This window comes from Fomitopsis serialis, assembly GCF_022376445.1.
Source record: "Fomitopsis serialis strain Sig1Antser10 chromosome Unknown B0H18scaffold_792, whole genome shotgun sequence".
Taxonomy (NCBI): Eukaryota; Fungi; Basidiomycota; class Agaricomycetes; order Polyporales; family Fomitopsidaceae; genus Fomitopsis; species Fomitopsis serialis.
In genome coordinates this window covers 1-11,142 of record NW_025955752.1, presented here as the reverse complement: position 1 = coordinate 11,142, position 11,142 = coordinate 1, and the positions used below count along the sequence as shown (strand labels likewise).

The following is an 11,142-nucleotide window of genomic DNA, read 5'->3' as shown; positions in this document are numbered from 1 at the left end:
TACGTCGGGCGGGGGCTTACGGGCGAGAACGACATGCAAAGGCGGGAGCGCCGCAACCGCGAGCGGACGTACCTTGTGCTATGGGTGCACGACCGCAGCCTGAGCATGCAGACGGGAAAGCATTGGATGCTTCCGAAGGACGACGAGCTGGTGAGGCACTCGGGGACGTGGCACTCGGAGGGTGGGAGCCAGACCCGCCAGGAGGACGTCATCGTGTCCGCGTTCACGCAGCTCCGGGGCATCGCTGCGAATACGACGGACGTGTTCAACATGGCGCAGGGCGGGTCGGCGTCGAGTGGAGATGACGTTGACTATGAGGTCCTTCTACGCGACTGCAACTGCAAGCTGAACCAGTGGGTGCAAACTTGGTGCGAGGAGATGAAGGGAGGTAAGCATGTCCGCTTTCTGTCAGACTCGATGAAACATCGCTCACACTCTTGACAGCGGGTGGCTCACGATTCCACCTCTCGATGCTCATGTTCTTCCAGCTGCACGTGCGGCTGTTCCTCAACACCTTCGGGATCCACTCGAACAGCTCGTCCGGCTCTTCGTGCAACGTCGAGGCGCTCAACGCCTGTCACACCGCAGCGATGTCGGGTCTCAAAATCGTCGCGCAAGACTTTGTCGACTTGCAAATGCTGCGGTACGGACAGGACTCGATCACGGTCATGACAGCGTACTCTGCTGTCGTCTTGCTCAAGGTGGGCATCAGCGTCATACAGCCGTCTTTCTGACGCTGACGTAAGTTGGGTTTTGCAGCTGCTTCGTGCTAGCATCTCGCCGTCACTGTCGGATCTCAGAACCAATGCAATGCAAGAGATCCACAACATGATCGGCAAGACTGCGAAGGCGTATCACGACGCCGCACATCTCAGCCAGCAGTCGTACTCCGCAGCGTATCACGACCGCTTCCTGCGGTCGCTCATCGCGAACGACCTCCAGAAGGCGCAGCAGCGGCAGGCGGAGCGCGAGCTGTACTCGCGTGAGATGGCCAGCACCAACGGGCGCGGCGTGCCGTCGTCGTACGTGCCTGCCGGACAACCGTCCCACTCGGCGAACGGCTATGGTCAGCAGGTGTACGGGATGCAGGCGAATGGCATCGAGCACCCCCAGGCGCCCCAGCATAGCGGGTACTACTCGCAGTCGCCTGCTGTCTCGTCGGCGTTGACGTCGAGCACCGCCTCTTCGTCGTCCTCCCCGTATACGCATCCCACGGCCTCGTCGTCGTACATGCCGCACCGCGAGCAGGACTACCCGATGTCGGACTCGACGCACCGCGGCGGAGGCATGAGCAACTTCAGCCTGGCGGGGATCTCGACGACGTACGCGCAGTACCAGGCGCAGCCGATGGAGGAGCACGACTCGATATACTGGCGGAACATGTTCAAGGACCTCGGCTTCGACGGCGGCGCAGAGCCGCACCCCCAGGTACAGGCCCACGCCGCGTATGGGAACGGCGGGTACGTGGCACCGGCGGGCGCGATCGCTGAGGCGGGGCGAGCACGAGCGGGATGCATATGCCGGTGCAGCAAGCCCCGGTGCACCCGCAGCAGTCGCATGGCGGTGTCACGTATCGGGAGGCGCCCGTTGAGTACGCTGGGTACCAGAGCCATGGGGGATACGCTGGGTACGTCACGGGGTACCAGGCTCCCTACGGTCGGTGAGGCCGGCAGCGTTTCCTCGGCGTTCTGTCGTCCGAGTTGCATGGACCTTCTTGGACCCTTCATCGTATCCGACCCCATCCTCCAAGTCGCATCGCCTTCTTGACCTTCACCCCGCCCCGTACTTGCATTTGACCTTCGCCTTCGTTTACCGTCGACCGTGCCCTCCTTCCTCCTCCCAGTATGTACGCTTGGTCCCCCGTATCTTTGTCCCTCCCTGTGTTTCCCCGCCCGTCGCGCGCACTCGACATGTAAGATAGGCTCCATGTCTGCCTGATATTCCGGATGTTTCCCCGAATCTGTGGCGTCGTATATTGGTATTGTAATGTGTGTGTGTGACTTCACCCGTACTCTAGATTCTGCGCAGACCGCACGTCGGTAGTAGTGTAATTATGACATTCGAAACGACATGTTGATCTTGTACTGGATACATTGGCGTGGTTGCGGATATGCCCGAGTAGGCGAGCGTTACGTGAGTGCAGGCAAAAACTCATGTGGCTGAGCGAGGACGTGCGCCACACGCGTCCGGGCAATCTGATCTGATCTAGCACTCGCAGTACCCGATCTGGGCTAATGGATGACGGGAGGAGCGGGATCTCGGGAGGATCTGGGCTCTGGTAGATCGCCGTGCGTTGCATGTGGGCGCTGCCGTCACCGATCGCGAGGCCCGACGTGGTCCTCCGGCCATTTGCGGCCTCTTGGAGCCTCCGCGCGGCGTCGGCTACTTGGCTCGTGCTTGTCCCGTTGTCGCCGGCGCTGCGAGGGCTACACGTAAGGTCGAGCCTAGGATGCCGGGGTGCGTGCGTTGTTGGGCCTTGTGGATGGGGCGCCGTGTCGTGTCGCGCAGGGGCGGGACCTGGCGTCGTCGTCCGCGCCGCTCGCTTGCTTGGAACGGGAGTGATGGACGGCGGGCATGGTGCGTTGCTGTTAGCTGCTTTGCTGTCATGCTGACTCGCGGGCACGCTTCGTCGGAAAGGTATCCGCGTCTGCGGTCGTCGTAACCGCGGCTGGCGTACGACAGGGAATGCGGACGCATGAGCTGCATTCGGCGTGGCGGCTGGAAACATTCTATGTAGAACCCAGGGGTACGGTAGCCCTGAGTCGTTGAATCGATTCGGATGTGCAGGGATCCGTATTTGGAGCGCAAATCCGACGCAGTCATGTAGATCCTCGTGTTGACCAACTCGTCGTGCGGTGCGCTATCTTCTGTTGATCTTCTTGTGCTTGCGACACTGATCGTTCATCAGTTGAAGGCCGTACATACCAGCTAGTAGAATGACTATGCGTAGTTCTCAGACGAGCCAACAGTGGCGTGACTGGCAGTGACAACGTGTCCAGTGGTGGTGAGTCCATGCTTAGTGCGCTACACAACGCTACCAAGCGCTTTACAGCGTAGCCCGAGAACATGATTGACATGATGCCATACCGCACGCGGACGAGTACGGATTCAGGTCAAGATATGGACGCGCACTCACTTGAACCTGTCCATGCAAGTATTCTGCATACGTGCAAACCTTCCGGCCAATGTCGATTCTTCAGACAAGGCGTTTGTGGTTCATTACAAGTAACATCTCCATTCTCAACTGATCTAACCGTGTCAAGATGGGAGCACACAGGAAAGGCGTTATTACAAGAGAGCCACCCTTGCCCGAACCGCCACATATGCCAGCAGTCTATAGATGACCAAGATCACAAGCAAGAGTGCGGTGAACTTTGCTGTGTTCCTATCTTTGAAACCGAATGTCTCGATCAACTGTTCTCCCGTAGCTGCAATAGACGTCAGACCCAGATCATGATCATGCATCGCGGCAAGAGGTTTCACACCTGCAAGGCACTCTCCGGAGGCAAGCTGCTCCTGCGTGCAGTTGAAGACCAAACCGCTGAACTCGTTGATGAAGGCCACACGCCTGCAACAACAGCAATATCGGTGTCAATGCGCCGGATACATTTGCGATATACAGCTTGCTCACGCTTGATAAGTCAGCGCACTACCCCAGGAAATGACTGCGAGCCAGCGAGGAAGCGTGACAGAGATAATCCCACACGTCTGCGCAAGCACTGTCAAGGCGCACGAAACGAGCGATACGGAGAGGCCTCCGTTAATCACCCAGCCTATGGCAGAATGTCAGCGGAATACTGGCAATCCTCGTCTAGCACGACGTACTGGAGAAAATGATCTACAATCGACCATCAGCATCAGCCTTCAAGATTCAAGCCTCAATTAGCAGATTAACGTACCCCGATGCTTTCTCCAAAGCTGACCAGGCCAAAAATACCAAACGAGAACTCAAAGAACCTCCGCGCGTCGATCTGCAGGCCCATACCCGCCATCATGATGACTGAATATATCTGAGGATCACTGGATCGTCAATCACTCAACATCGATGCAGTGAGATGGGCGGACCATAGCAGCTAGAAATTGCATAGGGACTTCCTGAATCGTGTACGACATGATGAAGGTAGCGGCACCATAACGGGAAGCAGGGTTCTTGTATTCCCTATACATGGTACGTTATAGCCAGCCATGCCTGAGAGAGCAAGCATCACACACCTGTAGAACGCGTCTCGTTCAGCAGGGTATATAGCAATAGACGCAAGCATCCCTGATGTCTGCTCAGTATTTCTCTTTACCATTGAAAGACATCTATCACTCACCGACAAACGGCATAGCGCTGTTCTCCATCAACAGTCCGATCCTATCCTGTGCACTCGCAGGCCCGTGCCCGAGCCGCAAAAAGAACATCCAAAAGATCAAGACAAGGAATGGAGGATTCGCAAGCCGCGCCACGAAGACGTCCTGTTGTCTCCTCAGGTTCTTCCAGCTGCGACTGAGCACCACCGGCAGCGCATACTCCGACGCGCTCCTCTTTGGCACACCCACCGCATGGCCGCTCGGCGTGGACAACGCATCAGACAAAGGGGCGTCCTCCTCCGCCTTCTTGAGCTCGTGGTCCTTCTGCCACGCTTGGACCAGCGCATCTCGACCCTCTCCACACACAGCATCCACGACCCAGTCCGCGGGGTTCCACCAATCGGGCATCTGAACGCCGCTGACGCCGTCCACCCAGTCGACGACGCCGTTCTTGTCGCCTGCGTACACTACCTTCCCACCTGCGGCGAGCACGACTACGTCGTCCACCTGCGTCCAGACCTCCGAGCGCGGCTGGTGCACAGAGGCTACGACTGTGCGGCCGGAACGCGCGAGCGCACGGAGGGCGTCGATTACCGAGAGCGCGGAAAACGCGTCAAGGCCGGAGGTGGGTTCGTCGGCGAGAAGCACGGAGGGATCTGCGAGCAGCTGGACAGCGAGCGCTAGGCGACGTTTCTCACCACCGCTAATACCCTTGACCGTCTGCGAAGTCATCAGGCGGTGCGCTCGATAGATATCGGGACCGACGAACCTCACCACCGACAACGTGGTCTGCAACAGGCGTGAGGCCCATTGCCCTCATGACATCTTCCGCGCGCTCTCTCTTCGCGGCCTTGCTCATACCGCGCAGCTGAAGCTCCGCAGCGTAGTGCAGGGTCTCTCTGATCTACAGCGCACGGTATCAACGAACCTGCAGACAACAATACAGAAAATTGACGTACAGTGAGTGCAGGCAAGAGCCATTGGTCGCTCTGCTGCACAAACGCGACCTGCTCACTGTGGCCTGAGGAGGTAGGCCGACCATTGAAGAGGATAGAACCTGCCACAGAGAAGCGTGACGGCGGCAGCTGACCTGCCATCGCCTCCAACAACGAGCTCTATAATGCGAACATCGTCAGCGACCGCGCCGACCCGCAAGAACGCGCATGCCTTTCCCGCACCCGACGGCCCCAGCACGACCGTCAACCGCCCAGGCCTAAACGTCACATCCACACCGTCCAAAATACTCTTACTAGCGGTGCCCAAGAGAAGCCCGCCCTTAACGATGATGCCCATGTCCTTCAGCTCCACGTCGACCCGCTCGCGCGTGGGCGCCTCCACCTCCTCGACCTTCGCGGGTTTCTTAGGCCGCTCTGAAGAGGAGAGTTTGTTCTTCGCGTGCTTCACTCCGCCGGGGTGGTAGAACTGAAGGAGGGCAATCTATATGGGGAGGAGGGAGCTGGTTAGTGAGAGGCAGGTAGGGGAGAGGGAAGAGGGTACACACGGCCATGCCGAGGACGACGAGGATGAAGCCGACTATACCGAGGGGGTAGACCCAGAGGGGTGTGTTGAGGTTGAACCGGAGGCCGACGAGGACATTGTCTCCGATGCACTGATTTCTAAAAAGACACCGGCAACTGAGACAAGGTAATCGCGTGGTAGAGCAGGGGATCTGTACCGTTGGACGCCTTCGATGCCTGAACACGAGAAGACTCTACCTCGGAATTGGGTGATTGCTGTCCATCTGAAGCCATACTGTGAGACCTCACGCATCAGTGATGCGGGCGATGGGCGATGGGAGATACATACGAAGTACGGCGACAGCCATTTCATCCAACCAATATACGCAGGGAGGTTCACGATCAGGTACCCCGCGCTCAGAAACATGGCGATGGACAATCCATTCGCGATCAGGGATGCCTGAGCAAAATTACGGTCGATGGAGGCCGCTAGGAGGGCATAGGCGAATGAGCCGTGCTGTTGCAGTATGCACTGCATACCGTGTGAGCGCGCCTGATGATTCATGCAAATGGTGATAGACGTACATTGCCGATGAATATGAATAGGTTTCTCGCGAGATTATCGTGGCGGAAGCCGCACCTAACAGGAGCTTGTGAGCACACGATGTGATCATTTGAATGCTAACAGACTTACATGAAGTAGAGGATTATAGCATATAGGGTCGGTGCGATAATGTTGATGGGCAGGAAGGCAAGCAGATGGCTGCACACCCAGGGGAGCACGTCATATAGTCGATCCTAACCCTGTGTGAGCAGTCTTGGACACATTGAGCCGTATTATCGAGACACACCTCGCGCTCGCGATCAAATACGACGAGCTGCCCGCAGTCTATGTAGATATAGAGTATAAAGGATAAATAAAAGAACATGACGACCCCCTGGTAGTAAACTGTCTTAAGCGTCTGTATGCCGGCGGGGGTCTCGGGCGGATTAAAGAACGTCAAACCTGAAGGACGACAACACCGTCAGCATCAACAGCACCCCTTGTGATTTGCATAATTGAGCGAGAGACCAACCTGCCATGACGCCGATCACAGCAACCTGCAGCAGGAAACCCAGGAGCAGCCCATTATCCCGATACACGTTCTTCATCGCCCGATTAGTCAGTACGACGACCTGCTTGACGAAGCCCGGCCGATTCGATTTCCTCCCCTTGTCCGCGCCCACGTTCACGTCCTCGCCGGCCCCCTTTGTCTCCCCCTTATCGCCCTCCTCGTTCATCTTCTCCCTCTCCGCCCACGCGCTCTTCAGCCGATCCACCCGCGCCTGGCTCGCCCTCTCCGCATCCTCGTCCCGTGAGTCCACCGCGCTCACGTCGATCAAGAAGTCGAGCGGGTTCGTCTGCGGCGGGCACGTGTATCCGAGATCCGCGAACCAGGCGAGGACGTCGCGGCGGAGCCCGGAGTAGACGACGCGCCCGTGCGAGAGGAGGCAGAGCCGGTCGAAGAGCGGGTAGGCGTCGGAGCGCGGCTGGTGGATGGACATGATCACGGTGCGGTTCCGCCGCGCGAGGGAGGACAGCAGGGAAAGGACGGAGAAGGCCGCGGTGGTGTCGAGGCCGGTTGTGCTGTGTGTGAGTGTTGGAGGGTTGGTAGGGAGACGGAGGAAGGCTACTTACGGTTCGTCTAGGATGAGAACGCTTGGTTGCCGTACGAGTACACAGCCAATCGAAAGCCTAATGAATCATTGTCAATATCACGTTTTGAACCGGGATTCAGCCACCCAATGTAGTACGAAACCCGGGATGGATGCGCACGAGACATGGGACTCAGAGAGCTCACCTTCTCCGCTCGCCACCCGAGATACCTTTCTTACCTGACGATCCTCCGCCGACCAGCGTATCCGCTGCTTTCTGTAGACCAAGCTCCCCGATGGTCCTCTCCACTGCCTCATTGTTCCCGCCAGCTGCAAACCGGAGGGTCTCACGAACGGTCAAGCATGAGAGAAGGAGATCGTCCTGTGGCACGAAGCCGATTGCATCTGCCACCTTGATCCTTGTGGCGGAAGTGGGGTGAATGGTGACAGAGCCAGCAAGGGTCTTCAGGCCGCCAGTGCGCCTACCGATTGCATTAAGCAGAGTGGACTTGCCGGACCCACTCGCACCGATTCTGTGCAGATGGCGTCGGTCGGTGAGTAGAGCGCGTTCCGTTACAGCTGTTGTAGAAATGATACACCGCTCGCGCGCGGGGGTGTGTGGCGCGGGGTGATGGCTGGCGAGATGGCCGACGGTTGGCGAAGTCACGCACCCACCGTTGTCGCTCAGATATGTTCTCTAGCTCGACTTTGACATAAGTCTCGCTCACGGCGACCGTCGGCCCAAACCCCAGCTCAACACACACCCCAGTGCAGGCTGGCCTATCGTCTCTACAACAGCTGTAAGCCGACTCCTTCAAGCAGCACTCACATAGCGAGGACCTCTCCGGGCTTGCACTCCAAGCTCACATCTTCCAATAGTAACTGCGGTTCTTGCACAGAATTAGGACCGAGAATACGCCTCGCGATGCCTGGTGGAAGTTCCACAGGGATTGGAAGCGGAAGGGGGACGCCCGGTGGCGGAGCCTGGATGGTCAGCGACTGGACGAGGAGGGTGTAGGAGACGAGGTGGAGGTCATTCGCGCGGTCTTGCTCGTCGCGCGCATTCTGAGTGGCCTCGCTGTCCATAGGCATGCCCACGAATACAGGCTGCTGCAGAGAGGATCGTCACGGAAACAGATGAAGGCGAGGAGGAGGCGCTTGTCTCGACACTCGTCAAGAGTCTAAGTCGGTTAAGTAGCTCAGGAGTAACCGGGACATTCTTTTCGCGTAGATATACTCCCGTCGGGCAATCTCGATAGGGAAGGCTGGCTGCCGCATCTTGGGCGGCGCTGGGCGGCCATGTGCAGGCTGTGAAGCTTGAAGGGCTCCCGTAACCACTCTCGGCCCCTCGTACATGACAGACGCCTTGCAACATACGGCGCTCGCCGCTCTCACTCGGAAGCCGTCGCAAACGGGTATCACTTGGGACACAATCAGCTCGCACTTGGCTCACAACGTGTACAATAGAACAGGTCCATATCTCACCATAGAACATGCAAGTACCCACAGCTCGGAGCTCTCAAGCGGTGGCCAAGGCTCGATCTCGCCGGGCTGTTCGGTCGAACGTCGGTGAGGCATGTTTGCGGTCCGGAACTTGTCAGTTCACTCATGACAGCAGCAAAGACGGAAGGTACAGCGTCTAGAATACACAGTGGCAAGCGGGGTGATGGACGGGAACAAGAGGCGGTGAGAAAGGAGGTACGAGGGTCTCCGTGTTATATAGCCTATACGGCATCGCCGCGTTTTCTCTGGCAGCGAAGACGACCCTTTCCGGAACGTGCGTTGAATGCAAGTTCTGCCCTTCATCACGAGGCAAAATGCTTCCGTCTCCGTGTGCATTGCTCTGCGCCCAGTGCGCCTGAGGCCAGCTGGAAGGTAAGTGTCGTCACCGCTATTCATGGGAGCCCTACGGTTGCCCGATAGTCCGAGGCCGAGCATTTTGCACGACGCGCCTCAGCCACGTCGCGTCGCTCGTCCTCCGCCTCCTCCATATCCTCCGGAACTCACGCAATACTCACGCTACAGCCATAAATGCCTTCCTACTGCACCGAGAGCACTGTGAACGTCAAAAAAGAGGTACTGGTAAGTCCATACTGGCCTGAAACCTCTCGAGAAAGCTCGACGACCCCGGGAAGTGGTAAGCGCCCGACAACGCCGCGACTTGCTCGGACTCGAAGTCTAGAGGACATAGCTGTACGATGACTATGGTGCATGGATATTTGATACAAGTATGTGGGATGTCGAACAGGTATACAGATCATGATCATAGGGTTGTACGACCCTCGGCACCAACATCGCAGTGTGCGTCCGGCAGGCCCAGTGAAATCTTACTGTTACTATACAGTGTAAGGCTTTCTGAGGCTCACGGTGTAGGCATCCAGTCCTCAGCATTCAGTACTTCAGTGCACATGCTATGTCTGGTGGTGATGGAGTGATGTACACGTACGATTTGAGACACTATATATTTCATCTTTGTCGATGTACACGAAGGCCTGCGGCACAGTACGACTCCGAGACAACATTATGCTATCACTCACCTGTTACAGCCATGAATACATGTGAAAGCCCCACAGTGCTTCCCCTCGCTGTGCTCTCTGTGGCGGTTGAATTCGCAGATCAGGTACTGTCCTTGCAATGCTGTTCAGTCTGAGAACATGGGCCGCTCCGATTCGAGCCGTACCCGTAGTCTGAGAAGTAAAGACACAGTGTGTGCATATGATGACTCACCATATATTATATCCTTTTCCCTGCAGAGCACCTTTCCGATCCTGCCTTTAGTCTATCCAGAAAGGTGTACATAGGTATCCTCCAGACGTGTGCACGAGTCGCGTCGGGCGCTTACCACTTCCCGGGGTCGTCGAGCTTTCTCGAGAGGTTTCAGGCCAGTATGGACTTACCAGTACCTCTTTTTTGACGTTCACAGTGCTCTCGGTGCAGTAGGAAGGCATTTATGGCTGTAGCGTGAGTATTACATGAGTTTCAGAGGATATGGAGGAGGCGGAGGACGAGCGACGCGACGTGGCTGAGGCGCGTCGTGCAAAATGCCCGGCCCCGGACTATCGGGCAACCGTAGAGCCCGCTCGTGCGCCGCTCAATATTCAATATTCAATCTTGGCTCAATCTCATCGTAGCTCGTGTGCTAGGTCTATCTGACTCTGTTCCCCGGGATGAGAGCCATCTGTTCACCAACGATTTGACGCCTACAACAGGATGTGTCGAGGGAGATCCAAGCACTGATTGACACACACCCTATCTCGGCCTCGCGGTATAAGCTTGCATAGCCTATGAACGCTTGAGCATCGATCGAGATCTTCTCCCAAGGCAAATCTCACCACCTGTTTGTAAAGGCAGAGGGTGGGGTGTAGAGCACCGGCATAGAAGCGTTCTCAGAGTATGAAATATGCATGTCTCTGCCCAGTCTATGCCAGGAAAGTTCAGCCCTATTTCTCGCCGTCAGATAATCTGCCGACTCGTCTCTGGACGTTATGAAACCTACTATCTATCTTCTGAGATCGGCCGCCTGAGTCAGTGAGTGTGCACTTGTGTACAGACTCTCGTTGATTACGACGAAACATATGCGGCCGACGCACCAGATGGCAGCAAGTCCGTCGTGCAAGGCGGCACAGGGTCCGTCTAGTCTTCTTGACTCGGAAGCCATATGCTCAGCGCGCGTAGCGTCGACAGAATGGCGTTGACTCCAGTTCACAAAACATCTGTGGGTACCTTAGATTTGTAGGACATGATCGATTCACGGGTG

At 57.0% G+C, this 11,142-nt stretch overlaps 2 protein-coding genes across 2 annotated transcripts; one reads left to right on the top strand and one right to left on the bottom strand.

Moving 5' to 3' along the window:
• Window positions 1-33: 33 nt before the first annotated feature.
• Window positions 34-1,664, top strand: B0H18DRAFT_964883 (uncharacterized protein; the record flags this gene model as incomplete). The annotated part of the gene is made up of 4 exons (XM_048043208.1): window positions 34-388; window positions 445-701; window positions 760-1,460; window positions 1,502-1,664. The coding sequence occupies 4 exons, from the start codon at window positions 34-36 to the stop codon at window positions 1,662-1,664; spliced, it is 1,476 nt and encodes a 491-aa protein (XP_047884219.1).
• A 1,624-nt stretch (window positions 1,665-3,288) lies between these two features.
• Window positions 3,289-8,471, bottom strand: B0H18DRAFT_899143 (P-loop containing nucleoside triphosphate hydrolase protein; the record flags this gene model as incomplete). The annotated part of the gene is made up of 20 exons (XM_048041440.1): window positions 3,289-3,428; window positions 3,486-3,568; window positions 3,632-3,773; window positions 3,896-4,010; window positions 4,066-4,159; window positions 4,213-4,264; window positions 4,317-5,013; window positions 5,063-5,197; window positions 5,253-5,406; window positions 5,453-5,730; window positions 5,795-5,909; window positions 5,969-6,045; window positions 6,100-6,282; window positions 6,336-6,390; window positions 6,445-6,548; window positions 6,602-6,756; window positions 6,827-7,377; window positions 7,429-7,485; window positions 7,592-7,918; window positions 8,215-8,471. 20 exons carry the CDS (start codon window positions 8,469-8,471, stop codon window positions 3,289-3,291), a joined length of 3,771 nt encoding a protein of 1,256 aa, XP_047884218.1.
• Window positions 8,472-11,142: the final 2,671 nt, after the last annotated feature.